The following is a 22,029-nucleotide window of genomic DNA, read 5'->3' as shown; positions in this document are numbered from 1 at the left end:
TTTGAAAGGCAGTTTAAAAAGTGGTAGAAAGTGAAAAAATAGAAAGTGGGGGCTTCCCTGGTGGTGCAGTGGTTGAGAGTCTGCCTGCCGATGCAGGGGACACGGGTTTGTGCCCCGGTCCGGGAGGATGCCACATGCTGCGGAGCGGCTGGGCCCGTGAGCCATGGCCGCTGAGCCTGCGCGTCGGAGCCTGTGCTCCGCAACGGGAGAGGCCACAACAGTGAGAGGCCCTCGTACCGCAAAAAAAAAAAAAAAAGTGGTAGACAGTGGAAGGCACTATATTTTTTGTTTTATGTGTTTTTCATTGACATCCTTTATAATGATCTCCTGGTAACTTGCCTTTATTTCAGTTTTAATTTTAAACTTATTAAATGTTTCAAGAATAGTACGAAGAACTCTTGAATAACTTTTATTTAGATTCATTCACTTTTAGTTTGACACATTTGCTTTATCAGTTTCTTTCTGTACACATGCACTTTTTTCCCCTAAATTATGTGAGAGCAGATTGCATACATCTTGCCCTTTTACCTCTTAATACTTCGGTGGTATTTGCTCTTACATAACCACAGTATAGTTTCCAAATTCAGGAAAACATTGTTCTACTTCTTTAATGTATAGTCTGTATTCCAGTGTTGTCAGCTATAGTGTCCTTTGTGGTACTTTAACTCCTCTTTAGTCTCCTTTAACCAGGCACAGTTCCCCACCTTTTCTTTGTCTTTCGTAACCTTGACCTTTTTGAAGAATAAGTCCAGTTATTTTGTGGAATGCTGCCAAATTTGAGTTTGTCTGATGTTCCCCTGTGATTAGATTAGGTTATGCATCCATGGCTCTTCTACAAAAATTATGTTAAGTCCTTCTGAGATTATCACAACCCAGAGGCACACAATGTCTGTCTGCCCCTCATTGGTAATGTTAATTTTGATCACTTGATGTCAGTGTTCGGTTTCTATTAGTTACCATTATCCCCCTTGCAGATAATAAGCTATTTGTGAAGAGACACTGAGACTATACAACAATATCTTCTTTTTCATCACACTTTCTCTTTTAAATTTATCATCCATTGATGATTCTTGCCTGAACCAATCGTTTTACTGTGATGGCTATAAGGTGGTGATTTTGCCAACTCTATTGTCCCCTCACATTTATAAGATAATATTCTTTTGAATGTTCTTTAGAAATGTCCTCTCATGTTTTTGAGCACTTGCTTTCTTGCATAGCAAAACGTTCCTGGCTCATTCTTGTACCTTCCCTGACTGAGCTCTGCAATCGGCCTTTTCTTCAAGGATCCCAGGTTCCTTTTAATGGGCAATAGATTTTAGAAACGAAGGTCTGGGCTCTAGAAATGCTTACTCCCTCCAGGGTGTTGTTCTAGACTTTTTCAGCAGAGGTAGAAAAAATGTGTATGTATTTTAGAAATACTTCTAATTCCAAATCAGCCCCACAGGTTTTTCTTTGCCTTCCTTCATTTCACTTTTTAAAGATCTCTCTTCTTCCACAGTAAGAATCTTGGCTCCCAGCATCATCACATTTACTCATTTGCTCAGTCCTACAGTGTACATAATATAATTTCAGAATTGCTATACCCATTCCCCTGTGAGAAATAAACCTAAGGAGTTTAGGATTTGACTGTTACCCCCCATGACTAGGGTATATACTCAGAATAATGTGTTAAAAGTTACACATTACATTAGTCCTCCCCCATCCTTTCAGTGTGATCATGTTATTCATAAACAATTGGTTTTGTTTGTTTCCGTGTGCATTCAGTTTTAGTTACACCCTGGCCCTCAGTTTTGCTGATTTAAGTTTTTGAACTTGTAGAAGTTAATACATTTCCAAAAATAAAAACAATATGATAACCATATTTAGAGAAGTTTCCTCTCTCTCAATCCCTTCCGTCCTATTTTCCCCCATCCCTTGTAGGTAACCAGTTTTATTGTTTTCTGCTTTATTATTCCTGCATTTCTTTTTGCAAAAGTAAGCAGATATATGTTTATTTCCACTTCTTTCTTACGCAAAAGGTAGCATTCTGTAGATGCACTCCAAAAGAAACTTTCAAAACATCTTATCCAAATCTACTGATTTATAGATAAGGAAATTAAATTCAGATTCACTGCTTCCAAGTGTGTAATGGTTTTTAGTCTTTGATGTTCCTGTTTCTACTGTTCTTTGATTCTTACCATTGTTGTAAAATGTTTTGTGTGCTTCATGAGCTTTCTTCTCCTCTTTTTTTACAAGTTTAATTGTGTAAGTTGGTGGAATTTCCTTTTGACATTTTATAGCTGGACTATAAATATATGAAAACATTTATATATCGGCCTACATTCTTTTTAACAGGTGGTCAGTCTGACCAAGGCTATGGGTCTAAGGATGAACTTATAAAGGATGATGCAGAAATTCATGTGCCTGAAGAACAAGTATCAGGAGACTTGATAACCAAAACAAAAGTGGGAACAGAAGGTTAAGTACTGATGTTTACTAGCTTTACTTAGAAAAATACCTATAATAATTAAAAGTCTTATTTGATAATTTTGGTGATAATTTCCAGAAATGTAAAGTCTGGGCTTATAAGATACTATGTACTCTTATATATGATAGATTTTTGGTAGTCTCTGAATTTTAGAATTTAAGAGATCTTTAGAGACTCTGTAGGTCAGCCCTCAACTTTGTAGGAAACTGCAGCCCATCAAGGTGTTCATTTGCCAGTGTTAAATAACTACTTTGTGACAGAACCAGGACTAAACTCTGAGTCATCAAACTTGTATTCCAGTGTACCTTTTATTTTCAAATGCTCTTTCACTAGAAGTCCTTCAAATATCTAAGTCGATAATTTTCATTTGTAGGTTCCAATATAGTCTGTGTAGTTTTCCCTTTTTTAGGGGACTCATTGAGATAGAAATGATTTGTAGTAGTCATTTTAAGGAAATATGGAGAAATATTTTGGCTTTTTGATAATACGATGGTCTTCCTATCTTCTTACAAAAAAGTACAGTTTTTTTAATGATGTCACTTACTTTATGCTCTAGAATTATGCAGAAGCAAGCCCCTCTCCTACTTGACAAGTGATGAGGAGTGTGACAGAAGGCCAAAGCCTTAATTTATTCGCTCAGGAATGCTCAAGTTAGGATTATGAATGTTAAAATAAAGCATTTATTTCAGTCAGTACTGGCAACATTTATGGCATAAAAGAAATCAGTAATAAAATAGAGAAAAAGTATTCACCCCCACTTAGAGAAAAAGTACATAAAATATATTAAAAAAAAATACTTCGTTTCTGTTCAATACTGGCAAAAATAGGAATGATAACATCCAAATATTTTTTCCCAGAGGTATGCGATGTCTCTGCTGTTGTGGCCAAACATTCACAACCTAGTGCAGAGCCCCCGAGTCCTCCTGAGCCTCCTGCGTGGGGCGGCAGTATTGTGAAAGTTCCATCTGGTATATTGGATGTCAATGGCAGGAAAAGTAGCACTGGTGAGTCTTTACATATTGGTTATCACATATTTAAAATACACTTCTATAGGTACATGTGTGTCTTTAATGACATTATAACTTGCTAACTTAATTGTAATGAACATGCTAAAGAGCCAGAAGTAAGCTGAATCCTATAAATGTGCTAAAGAAGACATTAAAATAGTTATTTAAAGATAATTCATTTTTAAAAGGAAGGGTATTAAGTGTGTTTAGTTTTTATTTGGAATACCTTTTCTTATTATAGTGCTTGTTCTGAGTTCCGTCCTCCTTTCCTGTGGTTGATAATGAGAGAGGACTGTAGGACGGGCCTGCTATACTCATCCTAACAGAGAGGCAGTTACGTGGTCAAATTCCAAAGGGCTTGTGTGTGGCAGGGTAATTCCTAAGCCTGAAGGGAAATGGAAGAAAAAGATTCACATCACTTAACCAGCGGGTCTTTAATTTTTGCCCAATTATTCTAGGTACCCTGAGCCACTTTCTATTTATGGTTAAGTATTTGTAATGAATAACTGTTGTGTGTGACTCCCATGAATTTGTGTTTACTGCCTTCAATTATGTGTAGTCCTCCCAAGTACCCTTAAGGCATACGTCTTAAGTGTATGATTTTAAAAGACAATGAAATTGGCCTGCGTCATTTGCCTTTTGTTAGTAGTAGCTACAGTTCACTTCCCTAAAGTCAGCAGTCTATCTGTAAGTGTATCTATTGTATGACTTTATAGAAATTAATTCGCTCAGCTTTTTAAGTCAATGTGGAAATACTCCTTATTCCTAAAGTTTTTTTTTTTTTTTTTTAAATTGTGATACCAAGTTCGGTTATTTTACAGGGAGTGAGGGGGTAGTGTTTTGCTAATGAGGTGGAGCTACAGATGCTTTGAAAAAAATAATTGATATATATATTCTTTATCCCATTTTCCCAACCTATTGATAGCAGGTTAAAAAAAAAAAGGGCAGTTTTCTTCATCAGAGGTTTAGAATCTTCTCAGAATATTGAAATGGACATGGTCTGGGGACTGGTGCATTTTCTTCTCTTTTTATTGATCTTATTTCCCTGTTATATTTTCTTTTTTTTTTTTTTTTTTTTTTTTTTTGCGGTATGCGGGCCTCTCACTGTTGTGGCCTCTCCCATTGCGGAGCACAGGCTCCGGACCCGCAGGCTCAGCGGCCATGGCTCACGGGCCCAGCCACTCCACGACATGTGGGATCTTCCCGGACCGGGGCACGAACCCGTGTCCCCTGCATCGGCAGGCGGACTCTCAACCACTGCGCCACCAGGGAAGCCCTCCATGTTACATTTTGATGTAGGAAGATTTGTTCTATTAAGAAAAGAGGAGGTGGTAATGAGGCTTTTTCCAGTATATCAAACAGTCAATTTTATTTTAAAATTGAAGAAAATGTGACACTAAATTTCCTAGAAATGATACGAGAACCAGTAAATTTGCAAAGATCTTTTCTCAAATATTGTTAAAAGTTTTCAAAGCAGGTACAAACTTCAGAGTTATAAAATAGGCTAATTCCCTTAAATGCTTTAAAAAGATCTCTAAATGCTTATTATTCTGTTTAATTGGAAAGATTATGATTATTAATAGATACCAATTTGGAATATTAAAAAGAACCTTGAAATCAATTTGGAAGATTAAAAATAAAGATCTTATCATAATGACAACTTTCCCTTCCAAACTCCCAGGTCATTATACTTTTTAAAAAACAAATGAGGGCTTCCCTGGTGGCGCAGTGGTTGAGAGTCCGCCTGCTGATGCAGGGGACACGGGTTCGTGCCCCGGTCCGGGAAGATCCCACATGCCGCGGAGCGGAGGGGCCCGTGAGCCATGGCCACTGAGCCTGCGCGTCCGGAGCCTGTGCTCCGCAACGGGAGAGGCCACAACAGTGAGAGGCCCGCGTACCGCAAAAAAAAAAAAAAAAACAAATGAGAGGGCTTCCCTGGTGGCACAGTGCTTGAGAGTCCGCCTGCCGATGCAGGGGACGCAGGTTCGTGCACCGGTCCGGGAAGATTCCACGTGCCGCGGAGCGGTTGGGCCCATGAGCCATGGCCGCTGAGCCTGCGCGTCCGGAGCCTGCGTGTCCGGAGCCTGTGCTCCGCAACGGGAGGGGCCACGGCAGTGAGAGGCCCGCGTACCGCAAAAACAAAACAAACAAACAAACAAAAAACAAAAAAAATGAGAATCCTAAATATGAATGGGTAGACTTAAGTTCTGCTAATGATGCAACTAGAAATAGCTTTTGGTCTTGGCGTGGAAAAAATTGCATGGTAGCAAAGAGTTAACGACTGCCTGCATCCCCCAAAGGTGGGGGAGGTTCCTACAGACACTGGCATAATTTTGTTCCACTTGCTCAAACAAGATTGACCTCTGTGAGGGCTGGGATTATGTCCGTTTTATTCTCCATTGTATTCTTAGCACCTCACATAGTGGGTGCTAGTAGGAATTCAGATATTTGTTGAAGGAATAAACATATCTGAAAAAATTTTGGCTATTCAGATTTTAGCAGGCTTCTTGGAATCTGCCGATTCTAAGCGCTCCATTCTAGATCCTTTTACTTTGGAGAAGTAAGGCTTTGGCTATAGCAAATATATAATTTCTCTATGATTATGAATTTGCTTTCTGCAGGGTAGATTCCTGGCAAATACTTGTTGAATTAGATATATGAAACCCAAGATAGAAGAGATTATTTCTTTTTAGGTCTGCTATTTAATGTGGAATATATTTCTTAAACTGAATAATAAAACTCTTAAAATATAAAACATGTTTATAGATGTATATTTATTGATAGATGTGATATCTTTAGTGAACAGTACAGGTATATACAGTATATATTGCACTATCTTTTTTAAAAATGTGTGTATATGCATAGAGGATGAAAGGCAGATTATACATAAAAATGTTATCTCTGAGAGGCAGGGTTGAACGGAGTAATTTTTGGACTTTTTCTGTATACCATCTTACCTTTCTGAATCTTTTACTTTGAGTATGTGTCACTTTCAAAAATTAGAAAAAAACATTTTTATAAAAGTTACATCAGAAAATAGAGATTTATTTTTAATATTGCACTTTGTCTTTTTAGGTAGTACACCAAATGTACTGTTTTCTACTCAAGATCCAGTTGAAGATGCAGTCTTTGGCGAAGTTCCTAATCTCAAGAAGAATGGTGATAGAGGAGAAAAAAGGCAAAAGCATTTTCCGGAGAGAAGCTGTAGTTTTAGTTCTGAAAGTCGAGCAGGAATGTTGCTTAAGAAGAGCAGTTTGGATTTAATTTCAAGTGAAGTGGCTATCATGATGGGAGCAGATGCCAGGATTCTCACAGCAGCACTGACGAGTCCTAAGACTTCTCCACTTCATATCGCAAGAACCCATAGCTTTGAGAGTATTAGCTGTCATCCAGCTGACACTAGGACTCGTGTGTCTGAAAGCACTTGGGATTCTGAACACAGATCTTCATCGGTGTTAGAGATGCTTGAGGAAAGCCAAGAGTTCATAGAACCTGTGGTTGATGAAAATGTAGCTAAAACTCCTGTGACAAAGGATACATGTGACAGCCTACAAAATGACAGTAATCAGTCCAGAGACTTGAAAGCAGGATCCAAAGATCTAGTAAATAAGAGAAGTAGTTTATGTGGTGTTGCTAAAGCTATTGAGAGGGAAGATGTTGAAACTGGACTAGATCCTTTGTCACTTTTAGCCACTGAATGTATAGGAGAAAAAACTCCTGATTCAGAAGATAAGTTGTTTTCTCCAGTTATTGCACGTAATCTGGCTGATGAAATTGAAAGCTATATGAATCTAAAGAGTCCCTTGGGTAGCAAGTCTTCTAGTATGGAACTACATGGAGAGGGAAACAGAGAGCCTGGCACTACCAGTGCATTTATTCACCCTTTAGAGAGGAGATCAAGCCTACCTTTAGATCATGGTCCTGCAGCACAGGACAGTCCTGAAAGTGAAAAGAGCTCCCCTGCAGTGTCCAGATCTAAAACTTTTACTGGGCGTTTCAGGCAACAAACTCCCTCTCGAGGTCATAAAGAACGTTCAGCTTCTTTATCAGCACTGGTCCGTTCTTCACCACATGGCTCATTGGGTTCTGTGGTAAATTCTTTGTCAGGGCTAAAGCTGGACAATATACTCTCAGGGCCCAAGATGGATGTGCTAAAATCTGGTATGAAACAAGCAGCTACAGTAGCCAGTAAGATGTGGGTAGCTGTATCATCTGCCTACAGCTATTCAGATGATGAGGTAAGACTGTTTTATGTGTGTCATCTGTCTGATGTTGGAATGTTTGGAGTATTTTTTAATATATACATTATTATTTAGATATTTCTGGTAACTTTTTTATATTTTAAAATGTGCATATCCTACTTCTTTCTTGAAATGACTTCAACATACATATAAGGAAATTAATAATGAAGAAATAGAATATCAGGACTACTTTATAATTCCACAGCCCAGTCTAAACTAACACATTAAGTCTATTGATTTGAAAGAACTAATGATTAATGTTTGATTTAATAATGTTATATTTGCATAGCACTTCACTTTTTAAATAGCTTTCGCCTGTGTTATCTCTTTAAGATATGTGATGTCACTCTACAACTTAATCAGTAGATTTCATACTGCACAACAAAAACTGCTAACTATTTATTTATTTATTTTTGCTGCACGGGGTCTTAGTTGCGGCACGTGGGATCTTCGTCACGGCATGTTTAGTTGTGGTATGTGGGATCTTTAGTTGCAGCATGCAGACTTCTTAGTTGCGGCATGCATGTGGAATCTAGTTCCCCAACCAGGGATCGAACCTGGGCCCCCTGCATTGGGAGCACAGTCTTACCCACTGGACCACCAGGGAAGTCCCCCAAACTGCTAACTTTTTATTGAAGTTCAGTTGACCTACAATACTGTATTAGTTTCAGGTGTACAGCATAGTGATTCAGTTTTTGCGCATTATATTCCATTATAGGTTACTACAAGATATTGGGTATAATTTCCTGTGCTAGAAAGTAAATTCCTGTTGCTTATCTATTTTATGTATAGTAGTTTGTATCTGTTAAACCCATACCCCTAATTTGTCTGTCTCCCCTTCCTCTTTGGTAACCATAAGTTTGTTTTCTATTTCTTTGAGTCTGTTTCTGTTTTGTATATACATTCATTTGTATGACTTTTTAGATTCCACATATGAATGATATCATACAGTATTTATCTTTCTCTGTCTGACTTACTTCACTAAACGTTAATATTCTCTAGCTCTCTCCATGTTGCTACAGATGGCATATTTCATTCTTTTTAACGGCTGAGTAATATTCCAGTGTGTGTGTATGTGTGTATCACATCTTCATGATCCAGTCGTCTGTTGATGGGCACTTGGGTTGCTTCCATGTCTTGTCTATTGTACATAGTGCTGCTGTGAACATTGTGGTACATGTCTCTTTTTGAATTAGTGTTTCCTTTTTTTCTGGATATATACTCAGGAGTGCAATTGATGTATCTTATGGTAATTCTATTTTTAGTTTTTTAAGGAACCTCCATACTGTCTTCCACAGTGGCTGCACCAATTTACATTTCCATAAAAAATGTATGAGGACTCCCTTTTCTCCACATCCTCTCCAACATTTGTTATTTGTAGACATTTTGATATAGACATTTTGACAGGTGTGAGATGATACCTCTTTGGGGTTTTGAGTTGCAATTCTTGAATAATTAGTCATGATGAGCATCTTTTCGTGTGCCTGTTAGCCATCTGTATGTCTTCTTTGGGAAAATATCTATTCAAGTCTTCTGCCCATGTTTTGATTGGATTGCTTGGTTTTTTTTATATTAAGCTGTATCAGCTGTTTGTATATTTTGGGTAAGTTGCATCATTTGCAGATATTTTCTCTGATTCCATAGGTTGTCTTTTTGATTTGTTGATGGCTTCCTTTGCTGTGCAAAAGCTTTTAAATTTAATTAGGTCCCATTTGTTAATTTTAGGGGACAGATCCAAAAAATACTGCTATGATTTATGTCAAAGAGTGTCCTGGCTATGTTCTCTTCTAGGAGTTTTATGGTTTCAGGTTGTATATTTAAGTCTTTAATCCTTTTTTTTTTTTTTTTTTTTTGCGGTATGTGGGCCTCACTGTTGTGGCCTCTCCCGTTGCGGAGCACAGGCTCCAGACACACAGGCTCAGCGGCCATGGCTCACAGGCCCAGCCGCTCCACAGCATGTGGGATCTTCCCGGACCGGGGCATGAACCTGTATCCCCTGCATCGGCAGGCAGAGTCTCAACCACTGTGCCACCAGGGAAGCCCCTTTAATCCATTTTGAGTTTATTTTTGTATATGGTATGAGGGAATTTTCTAATCCCATTGTTTTGCCTGTAGCTGTCCAGTTTTCCTAGCACCACTTGTTGAAAAAACTGTCTTTTCTCCATTGTATTTTCTTGCCTCCTTTGTCATAAATTAATTGATTGTAGGTGCATGGGTTTATTTCTGGGCTCTCTGTTCTGTTCCATTGATCTATGTATCTGTTTTTTTTGTGCCAGTACCACACTGTTTTGTTTACTGTAGCTTTGCAGTATAGTCTGAGGTCTGGGACGTTTATACCTCCTGCTTTGTTCTTTTTTTCTCAGGATTGCTCTGGTAATTTGGGGCCTTTTGTGGTTCCATATAAATTTTAGGATTATTCTATTTCTTTGAAAAATGATAGGGGATGCAATCTGTAGATTTCTTTGGGTTAGTGTGGCCTTTTTTTTTTTTTGCGGTACGCGGGCCTCTCACTGTTGTGGCCTCTTCCGTTATGGAGCACAGGCTGCAGACGCACAGGCTCAGTGGCCATGGCTCACGGGCCCAGCCGCTCCACGGCATGTGGGATCTTCCTCGACCGGGTCACGAACCCGTGTCCCCTGCATCGGCAGGTGGACTCTCAACCACTGCGCCACCAGGGAAGCCCCTGTGTGGCCATTTTAATAATACTGATTCTTCCAATCCAAGAGCATGGGAATATCTTCCCATTTCTTTTAATCATTTTTACTTTCCTTTATCAATGTTTTATAGTTTTCAGTGTATAGGTCTTTAACCTCCTTGATTAAGTTTATTCCTAGGTTTTTTTCTTCTTTTGATGCAGTTTTAAATGGGATTTTTTTTTTAAATGGAATTTTAACTTTCTGATATTTCATTATTAGTGTATAGAAATGCAGCAGATTGCTGTATATTAATCTCGTATCCTTCAGCCTTGCTGAATTCATTTATTCTAAAAGTTTTTGGGTGGGGACTTTAGGGTTCTCTGTATAGAGTATCATGTCATCTGCAGTCCCTTCCAATTTGGATACCCTTTTTTCCCTTGTTTGATAACTTTGGCTAGTACTTCCAATACTATGTTAAATAGAAGGGGTGTGAGTAGGCATCCTTGTCTTGTTCCTTAATGTAACTGGAAAGCTTTCATCTTTTCACCATTATTATGTTGGCTGTGGGTTTGTCATAAATGGCCTTTATTACGTTGAGATATGTTCCTTCTGTACTCACTTTGATGAGAGTTCTTATGATGAATGGATGTTGAATTTTGTCAAATACTTTTTCAGCATCTATTGAAATGATCATGTGGTTTTTGTCTTTCTTTTTGTTAGTGCCGTGTGCCACATTAATGGATTTGCATATGTTGAACCATCCTTGTGTCCCCAGAATAAGTCCAGCTTGATCATGGTGTGTGATCCTTTTTATATGTTGTTTGATTTGGTTTGCTAATACTTTGATGAGGATTTTTGCATGTATATTCATCAAGAATATTGGTCTGTAATTTTCACTTTTTGTAGTATCTTTGTCTGGTTTTGGTATCAGGGTAATAGTGGCCTCGTAGAATGAGTTTGGGAGTGTTTCATCCTCTTTAATAATTTGGAATAGTATTAGAAGGATAGGTTTTAGCTCTTCTTTACATGTTTGGTAGAATTCCCCAGTGAAGCTGTCTGGTCCTAGGCTTTTGTTTGCAGGTAGTTTTGTTATTGGCAATTCTATTTCACTTCTAGTAATTGGTCTCTTCAAATTGTCTATTTCTTCTTGACTCGGTCTTGGCTGGCTGTATGTTTCTAGAAATTTGTCTATTTCTTCTGTGTTGCCCAATGTGTTGGGATATAAATGTTCTTAGTATTCTCTTATGAGTTTTTGTATTTCTGTATTATTTGTTATTTCTACTCTACTCTTTTCATTTCTTATTTTGTTTATTTGGGTCCTCTCTCTTCTTCTTGGTGACCCTGGCTAGAGGTTTGTCCATTTTGTTTATCTTTTCAAAATACTGGCTCTTAGTTTCATTGATCTTTTCTATTATTTTTTTAACCTCTATTTTATTTCCTCTCTGATCTTTATTATTTCCTTCCTTCTGCTGACTTTGGGCTTTGTTCTTCTTTTTCTAATTCTTTTAGGTGGTAGGCTAAGTTGTTTGAGATTTTCCTTGTGTCTTGAAAGAAGGCCTGTCTTACTGTGAATTTCCCTCTTAGAACTGCTTTTGCAGGATCCTATAGGTTTTATAAAGTTATGTTTTACTTTTCATTTGTCCCAAGGTGTTTTCTGATTTCTTTGATTTTAGCATTGGCCCATTGGTTTTTTAGTAGCATGTTGTTTAGTCTCCATGTGTTTGTTCTTTTCCCATTTTTCTTTCTCTAGTTGATTTCTAGTTTCATACTGTTTTGGTCAGAAAGGATGCGTGGTGTAATTTCTATCCTCTTAGATTTTTTGAGGCTTTTTTGTGACTTAGTATGTGGTCTTCCCTGGTGAATGTTCCATGTGCACTTGAAAAATGTGCATTCTACAGAATAGAATGTGTATTCTGCTGGTTTTGGATGTAATGTCCCTTAGAGATCAGTTAAGTCCAACTCGTCTATTGTGTCCTTTAGGACCTCTGTTGCCTTATTGATTTTCTGTCTGGATGATCTGTCCATTGATGTCAGTAGGGTGTTAAAGTCTCCTACTGTTATTGTATTAGTGTCAATTTCTCCCTTTGTGTCTTTGCTTTATTTATTTAGGTGCTCCTGAATTGGGTGCATATATGTTAATGACTTTAAGATCCTCTTTTTGTATTGATCCCTTTATCATTATGTAATGCCCTTCTTGTCTTTTGTTATATAGCCTTTGAAAAACTGCTAATCCTTTTAAAAATCATCATAAAGAGAATTAATCATAATATCTTTTTGTGAAAATAGGAGTGGGCAAATTTTATATTTAAAGAACTTAGAAGGTCAGTTAAGGAAAGACAAAATAAGCTAACTTCAAAAGCATCTTAACCTGGAATTATATTTAAAACAAACAAAAAAAACAGTGTGAGCCATTTCACTTTTGAAATTTTATCTAGCAGTGTTAAATAAAAAGCTTTCTACAGAGTAATTTGGACTTGGAATATATGACTGTAAATTCCAGGTGGTTGCAGATCTTAATCTTTCTTTTCTTTTCATTACTATCGCCCTAGTACCATTGACTGCAAAGGCAAATAGGATATACCTAATAAATACTTTCAAGTGAAGGAATGAATAAAAAGTCTGTAAAATATTCATAACTTTTATCCAGAATTTAAGAAAATATTTAGGGATATGTGTAAAAATAGCTCAAGTGAATTCAGCAGTGTAACTCATAAAATTTACAGGATTCTGAATGTTTAAGCAGTAGAGGATTTACTAAATTCTTAATAATACATCAGTAAATCAGATTAGGTTGCAGGGATTTAAATAATGTAGAAGATTTAATGATAAACTACATGAGAAGAATGGGATAAAAAGATCCTATTTTGTAAAAACGTATTATGTATGCATATTTTTGACTAGAAGGATATACATCAAGATTTTTACTGCACTCTGTGGATGTTGATATTATAAGTGTTTTATTTCCTGTTTTGCATATCTAATTTTTAAAAATCATTTAATATGGTTTTATAACAAGGAAGACACAAGTCTTTCTCCTTTAAAGCAAAAATTAAAAAGGAAACTGCTTATTGAAATGTTTTCTATCTAAAGCATTAACAATCACTTATAGTGGTTAAGAACTACAGTGTTCAGAACTTTGTTCATGTTTTATTCCTCTAATAATGATGGTTGTTATTCAGAATAATCATATTGCCAGCTAAAATTCTCACCACAACCTTATTTTAATGTACTTATCCACATTTTTCAGATAATATAATTAAAAGTTATGGAAGTTAAGTAATTTCTGCAAGGTCACATACCTAGTATGTGAAGGGGGGCCAAGAACACAATCTGGCTGACTCTTGGAAGCCCCTACTCTACTTGGACTGGGGTCTCTGATTACACTGGGCATAGTGAGCATCTAGAGTTCCTTCATTTTATAATTTTGAATATTGGAATGAACCCCACACTCCTAATATACACTAGGAGCACAGCATAATCTTAAAGCATAGGTCATTGCTTGAATGTCCTAGAGTATGGAAGAGAAATTCCAAATAACAGAAAGAGTTCATGGTTTTGAAACATATGATGATGATGATTTATTTAAGAATTATAGATGAGTTTAATTCTGAAAAGGGTAGAGTGAATATATTCTCATTGGGGAAGGTATTACTTATGTATGTGGGATTTTATTCTTTTCAATTAAAGGAGGAAACAAAGAGAGATTACAGCTTCCCAGCTGGCCTTGAAGACCATATTTTAGGAGAGAATATATCACCTAACACGAGTATCTCAGGGCTGGTCCCTAGTGAACTTACCCAGAGCAACACAAGCCTTGGCAGTAGCAGCAGCAGTGGAGATGTAGGTAAACTGCATTACTCACCAGGTAAGGGGAAGGATCGTCCTTTCTTCTAATTTATAGAAAATTAACTTTTAATTTATGCCCATACTTCTTCCTCCCTGCACCACACACACAGTAAGCCCCATTTGTTGAGAGGATCTGATATAGTCACACCATATTATCCCTGTTATTTTATATGATCTACAAGTACTGTAGGCACCCACTGAGTTTATTTTTAGTTATGTACATTTATGGATTCTATCATTAGTTCTCAAACTTTAGGGTGTCTCAGAATCACTTGGGGAATTTGTTTAAAAGTATATACAAGTATCCAAGCCCTAGGTTAAAACTTTTGAGACTTAATCTGTGGGATGGGACCTTAAGAATGTATATTTTTGACCAGCTCTCCAGGTGAATCAGATATTTACTAGAGTTGGAGGATTTCTGTGTTATATCACTGAAATTTCCTAGTTCTGTGTTATTTTTTAAAATTGTAATTTTATTCATTTTCTCCAACTTTCTATTATGAAAAATTTCAAATAAATTTCAAATATCCTAAAAAGTTGAAAGTTGAAAGAATCATATAGTGAACAATCATATGTTCTCTATCTAGATTTAGTTAACTGTTGTTAACCTTTCTTCTGTGTATGTACATAAGTACATTTTGATACTAAACCGTTTGAAGATAAATTGCAGACTTCATGATATTTCCCCCTAAGTATGCATTTCCAAAGAATAAGGACATTTATGATGTTTACTTCTCTCTAGGTGAAATTCCATTTCCAAGAGGCATAAAAGGGCAGGACTTTGAAAAGTCAGATCATGGTTCTTCTCAAAACACCAGCATGTCCAGCATCTATCAGAATTGTGCAATGGAGGTAAAAGTTCTATATTCTGTCCATGATAAAGTGGCTGTAAACATATTTTTATTTCAGAATGGCATTTAACAGAATTCTGTACCTTTTTGGACAGAATAATAAAATAAGTCATTTTGTTGAATTTGCTTGATATCTTATGTAAACAAGGCAATAAACTGGTAGTTTTACCTATGAAGTAATTGAACTGTTATTCCAAGTGTGATCTACAAAATAAATACAATTCTATGTTTGTCTCAAGAGGATGGCCTATTAAGACTGATTTTCACTGTGGAGGTTCTCAGTATGTGTACTTTTCTGCTCTTAGGTTTTGATGTCAAGTTGTTCACAGTGCAGAGCTTGTGGAGCTTTAGTTTATGATGAAGAAATTATGGCTGGATGGACGGCAGATGATTCAAACTTGAATACAACCTGTCCCTTCTGTAAAAGCAACTTCTTGCCTCTTCTCAACATAGAATTTAAGGACTTGAGAGGCTCTGCAAGGTTAGTATTGTAAAAGTTCCCTTAAAGAGGTAAGCGTCCCCCAAGAGGCATGACTCCTGGGGGAAAAGTGAAATAGTCATGGTATGCTCCAGGTGTTCCTTTCCTCGCCCTCCTGCACTTTCAGTATTTGAGTAGAAAATACTAATAATGTAGGAGACCGCTTTTCCATTTTATTTAACAAATGATTATCAGTAGTAGTTAATTCTCGGAGCTAAACTTTATAAATTATATAATTACTACACAGATTATATAATTATTATAGATAATTCCGAACTCTAACGTTAGTCATTATTTTAATATTTCTGCCTCGATGACCTTGATTATGTGTTCTGGAGCCGCCCCCGCCCCACCCCCCAAAAAAAGGTGGAAGGGGTTTTAACTCTTCTCTTAACTTTGTTGCCCCTTTATGTTGGTGCTCTGTACTGTGAAATGACCGAATTCTACGCATTGGAAAGGAGAGGCTGATCTATGATCAGTCATTAAGTAATTGAGAGTTTGGTAACTGTATCCTGACTTAAAGTACTTATACTTAATATTCTATTTGCTTTATGGAACGAACTACCTTTATCTACTTTTTAAAAATTTCCAATCACAGAGGTGTCTCCTGTTTTTCCTGTTAGCTTCAGTGTGGAGCTGAGTGAAAGCATATAATTCCTGATGCACTGTGATCATTGGTTTGTGCAAGGGCCCTCTTTTATTATCTTCCTCCCCTCACCATTCCCACTCTTATTATATTACCCAACAAAAACATTGATCCCGCTGTGTGTGATAAATCCTTGAATATATAACCTTATAAATAATGTTGTTTTGCATGATTATGTATTTTTAACGTACATGATTAGAATGATGCTGAAAATCTCTATTTCTTTTTATTACTTAGTTTAAAATCTGAGTTGCTATATGTACATCTAATTTATTCTTTTTCTCCTATAGGAAGTTAATACCTCATTTTACTTACTTGGATATTTCAGTTGCTTCCAGTTCTCTGTTACTGTAAACATCACTGTACTGTTGCAGTACACTGCAAAATATATGTCCCCTTCTGGACTTATGAAGTAATTTCTTTCAGAATAATAGTCTTAGGAGTGAGATCATTGGGTTTTTTCCATACATGATTTCAATAAACACTGGAAGATTGCTTCCCAGATGGCTACACTCCTACTTGTAGTGCCCCAAAACTCTCATTTCTGTACATCCTTACCAGCATTTGGTATGATCACTTTTCTGATTTTGTGCTCTAATGATATAAAGTAGTATCTCATTTTTGTTTGAATATCTCTGAATATTAGTGAGTTTGGATATCTCTTCATGTGCTTGTTAGTTATTCCAGCATTTTCTATGAATTGCTTGTTTATATCCTTTGTCAGTTTTTTTAAAGATTTATTTTTTTAATGAGGTAACATTGGTTTATAATGTTTTATAAGTTTCATGTGTACATTTTATTTCTACTTATATACACTACAGCGTGCTCAACACCAATAATTTAGTTTCCATCTGTCACCATATAGTTGATGCTCTTTACCCATTCCATCCTCCCTACCCCTCCTTCACCCTCTGATAAGCACTACTCTGTTCTTATGTTTGTTTTTCTTTGGTTGGGTTTGTTCATTTATTTTGGGTTTTTGTTTTTTATATTCCAGCTATGAATGAAATCATGGTATTTGTTTTTCTTCATCTGAAGTATTTCACTTAGCGTGATACCCTCAAGGTCCATCCATGTTGTTGCAAATGGCAAATTTTCATCTTTTTTATGGCTAAGTAGTATTCCATTGTGTATATGTACCACAGCTTTTTTACCCATTCATCGTTGATGGGCATCTAGGTTGTTTCCATGTCTTGGCTGTTGTAAATAATGCTGCAATGAACACAGGAGTGCATGTACCTTTTTGAATTAATGTTTTCGTACTCTTAGGATAAATACCCAGAACTGGGCTGGACCATGTGGTAGTTTCATTCCTAATTTTTTCAAGGAATCTCCATCCTGTTTTCCATAGCAGCTGCACCAGTTTACATTTCCCACCAGCAGTGTATGAGGGTCCCCTTTCTCCACATCCTCACCAACACTTGTTATTTCTTGACTTTTTGATAACACCCATTCTAACAGAAATGAAGTGATATCATACTTTGGTTTTGATTTGCATTTCTTGATGATGATGTTAATGTGGTTTTTTGTTCAGCATCTTTCATGTGCCTGTTGGCCATCTGGATGTCTTCTTTGGAAAAATGTCTGTTCAGCTCCTCTGCCCATTTTTTAATTGGGTTGTTTGTTTTTTTGATACTGAATTGTATGGGTTCTTTATATAATTTGAGTATTACCTCCTTATCAGATATATCATTTGCAAATATTTTCTCCCATTCAGTAGGTTGTTGGTTTGTTTTGCTGATGGTTTCCTTTGCTGTGCAGAAGCTTTTTAGTTTGATGCAGTCCCATTTGTTTATTTTTGCTTTGTTGCCTTTGCCTGAGGAGACATATTTAAAAAGACATTGCTAAGACTCATGTTAAAGATTATACTGTTTATATTTTCTTTTAGGAGTTTTGTGGTCTTGAAGTCTTTAATCCATTTTGAGTTGATTTTTGTGTGTGGTGTGAGATAGTGGTCTAGTTTCATATTTTTGCATGTGGCTGTCCAGTTTTCCCAACGCCATTTATTAAAGACACTATTCTTTCTCCATTGAATGTTCTTTGCTCCTTTGTTGTAAATTAGTTGTCCATGTATGCCGGGGTTCATTTCTGGGCTATCAGTTCTGTTCCATTGATTTTTTTTTTTTGGCTGCGTTTGGTCTTCGTTGCTGCACGCAGGCTTTCTCTAATTGCTGCAAGCGGGGGCTACTCTTTGATGCAGTGCAAGGGCTTCTTATTGCAGTGGCTTCTTTTGTTGTGGAGCACAGGTTCTAACCGCGTGGGCTTCAGTAGTTGCAGCACTGGGGCTCCGTAGTTATGGCAGTTGTGGCTTGCGGGCTCTAGAGCACAGGCTCAGTAGTTGTGGTGCACAGGCTTAGTTGCTCCGTGGCATGTGGGATCTTCCCAGACCAGAGCTCAAACCCTTGTCCCCTGCATTGGCAGGCAGATTCTTAACCACTGTGCCACCAGGGAAGTCCCTGTTACATTGATTTTTATATCTGTTTTTCTGCCAAACCAGGTTGTTTTGATTACTATGGCTTTGTAATATAGTTTGAAGTCAGAGAGTGTGATATCTCTAACGTTGTTCTTTTTTCTCAAGATTGCTTTGGCTCTTCAAGGTCTTTTGTGGTTCCAAATAAATATTATAATTTTTTGTTCCATTTATGTGAAAAATGTTCTTGGGATTTTGATAGGGATTGCCCTGAATCTGTAGATTGCTTTATGTAATATTTTTAAAATTAGGTAATTAAAAAATATAAACATTTTAACAATGTTAATTCCTCCAATCCATGAGCACAGAATATCTTTCCATTTATTTGTGTCTACAGTGTCTTTCAACAGTGTCTTATAGTTTTCAGTATAGAGGTCTTTCAACTCCTGCTTAAATTTATTCCATTTATTTTATTCTTTTTGTGGTGATTGTAAATGGGATTGTTTTCTTAATTCTCCTTTCTCCTAGCTCATTGTTAGTATATAGAAATGCAACAGGTTTTTGTTGGTTTTGTACTGTGCAACTTCACTATATTCATTTATTACTCCTAATAGTTTTTTGGTAGATTCTTTAGGCTTTTCTCTATATAAAATCATGTCATCAGCAAACAGTGAGTTTTACTTCTTCCTCTCCAATTTGGTTGCCTTTTATTTATCTTGGCTAATATCTGTGGCTGGGACTTACATACTATGTTTCAGCTTCACCTTTGAGTATGATGTTAGCTGTGGGCTTGTCATATATGACCTTTATTATGTTGAGGTATGTTCCTTCTGTACCCACTTTGTGGAGAGTTTTTATCATAAATGGGTGTTGAATCTTGTCATCTGCTTTTTCTGCACCTACTGAGATGATCATATCATTTTTATCCTTCATTTTGTTAACGTATGTATCACATTGCTTGATTTGCAGATGTTGAACCATCTTTGCATCCCAGGGACAAATCCCACTTGATCACGGTATATGATCCTTTTAATGTATTGTTGGATTTGGTTTGTTAGTATTTTGTTGAGGATTTTTGCATCTATGTACATTGGAGATATTAGCCTGTAGTTTTTTCTTTGTGTGGTCTTTATCTGGTTTTGGTATCTGGGTGATGTTGGTCTCATAAAATGAGTTAGGAAGTGTTCCCTCCTCTTGTATTTTTTGGTATAGTTTGAAAAGGACAGGTATTAAATCTGTAAATATTTGGTAGAATTTACCTGTGAAGTTGTCTGGTCCTGGTCTTGTTTTTTAGAAGCTTTTCAATTACTGCTTCAGTCTCTGTACTAGTGATGGATCAATTTGGATTTTCTCTTCATGATTCAGTCTTGGAAAGTTGTATGATTCCAAGAATTTGTCCATTTCTTCTAGGTTGTCCAATTTGTTGGCATATAGCTGTTTTCATATTCTTATAATCCTTTGTATTCCTGTGGTACCCATTGTTTTTTCTTTTGTTGCTGATTTTATTTATCAGAGCCTTCTCTTTTTTTTAGTGAGTCTAGCTAAAGATTTGTCAATTTTGTCTATCTTTTCAAAGAACCAGCTCTTACTTTCACTGATCTTTTGTCTTTTTAGTCTCTATTTCATTTATTCCCATTCTGATCTTTATTATTTCTTTCCTTCTACTGACTTGGGGCTTTGTTCATTCTTCTCTTTATTTTATTTTCTTTTTGGCCATGCAGCACAGCTTGTGGGATCTTAGTTCCCCAAACAGGGATTGGGCCCTCGGCAGTGAGAGTGCAAGAGTCCTAACCACTGGGCCAGCAGGGAATTCCCGTCTTGAATATTCTTGATATTAATTCTCCGAAAAGAAATTATTAATTCTGATGTTATCCATTAATTTTCCACCTTATGATTTGTGCATTGGGAGTCTTATTTTAAAAGTTATTTCCCATCTGTAGTACATGAAATTTTTTTTCTGAACGTTCTTCTGTTAGCTTTATATTTTACTTGTGATATTTAGGTTTTAAGTCCATCTAAAGTCCACCTTTGTGTATTATTGTAAAGATCCAGCTTTATTTTTCTCCATATAATGAGCCAGTTTTACATCCTTCCTTCATTGATATACAGCATCACCTTTATCATATATCAAGTTCCTATGTATACCTCATTCTGGTTCTCTGTTCTTTCTGTCAGTACTGTATTATTTTTATTACTCTGTATTTATGATGTCTGAGTGGTAGGGTAAGTTCCCCCTTATGGAAATTTTTTTCTTATAGTTACTTACTTTTGCATATAAAATTTTAGAGTAACTTTGAGTTCCTTAAGAAAAAAAATCCAGCTGAAGTTTTCATGGGATTGAATTAGATTTATAGATTTATTTGGGGGAAATGGACATCTTCAGTATTATTCTGCTATCTATGAGCATGGTATATATCTCCATCTTTTAGATATTCTTTTAATAGAGTTTTAAATTATTCTCCATATGTATTTTTTGTAAAATTTTTAAAAAATTTCTTCATTTTATTTATTTTTGGCTACATTGGGTCGTCGTTGCTGCACGTGGGCTTTCTCTGGTTGTGGCGAGTGGGGGCTACTCTTCGTTGCGGTGTGCGGGCTTCTTATTGCAGTGGCTTCTCTTGTTGTGGAGCAGGGGCTCTAGGCGTGCGGGCTTCAGTAGTTGTGGCACACGGGCTCTAGAGTGCAGGCTCAGTAGTTGTGGCGCACGGGCTTAGTTGCTCCACAGCATGTGGGATCTTCCCAGACCAGGGCTCAAATCCATGTCCCCTGCATTGGCAGGCGGATTCTTAACCACTGTGCCACCAGGGAAGCCCTCTCCATAAGTTTTGTACTTTTTTTGTTAATTGTGTTTCTTAGGCTTTTGTGGTAAGTACCTTATTTTATATTCTAATTGAATATAAAGGAGCATTATTGATTTTCCCCCCTAGGATGTCATTATGGAAGATTTCCAACTGACAGCCAAGTTTAAAGATCTTTTTTACAGTAATACCCAAATATATACCCCTGCATTCTACAATTAATGTTTTACTTTACTTGCTTTATGTATCCCTCCATCCATCCACCAATCCATCTTACATTTTTATTCATTTAAAATAAGATGTAGATGGGGAATTCCCTGGCTGTCCAGTGATTAGAGCTCTGCGCTTCCACTGCAGGGGGTACGGGTTCGATCCCTGGTCGGGAAACTAAAATCCCACATGCCCTGTGGTGCGGCCAAAAAAAAAAAAAGAAGATGAAGAAGACGTTAAATCACTTATCCCACAAAGACTTGAGCGTTCATATAATTAACTAGAGTTCAGTATTTATTCAGTTTTTTTCATTTAAGGTAAATTTGATTTGTGCAAAACAAACCCTTCCCAAGATACAGAACATTACTATCACTTTAGAAAGCTCTCTTAATGTCCCTTGTAAGGTGAAACCCTCACCCCATCCCCACCCAGAAGGAGA

General features: G+C 36.8%; 1 protein-coding gene across 2 annotated transcripts in view; it reads left to right on the top strand.

The window, feature by feature from the left end:
• Positions 1-22,029, top strand: part of DENND4C (DENN domain containing 4C) — a 128,530-nt gene that overhangs the window by 89,043 nt on the left and 17,458 nt on the right. For both annotated transcript variants that reach the window (XM_079926087.1, XM_079926086.1), the window contains 6 exons: positions 2,335-2,457; positions 3,325-3,471; positions 6,550-7,712; positions 14,039-14,216; positions 14,940-15,049; positions 15,354-15,529. In XM_079926087.1, the coding sequence (XP_079782213.1) occupies positions 2,335-2,457; positions 3,325-3,471; positions 6,550-7,712; positions 14,039-14,216; positions 14,940-15,049; positions 15,354-15,529 (1,897 nt within the window). The remainder of the gene's footprint in view (positions 1-2,334; positions 2,458-3,324; positions 3,472-6,549; positions 7,713-14,038; positions 14,217-14,939; positions 15,050-15,353; positions 15,530-22,029) is intronic.

The sequence above is a fragment of the Stenella coeruleoalba genome, assembly GCF_951394435.1.
Source record: "Stenella coeruleoalba genome assembly, chromosome: 7".
Taxonomy (NCBI): domain Eukaryota; kingdom Metazoa; phylum Chordata; class Mammalia; order Artiodactyla; family Delphinidae; genus Stenella; species Stenella coeruleoalba.
The sequence above is the reverse complement of the archived record's forward strand: the minus strand, read 5'-3'. Positions and strand labels throughout refer to the sequence as shown.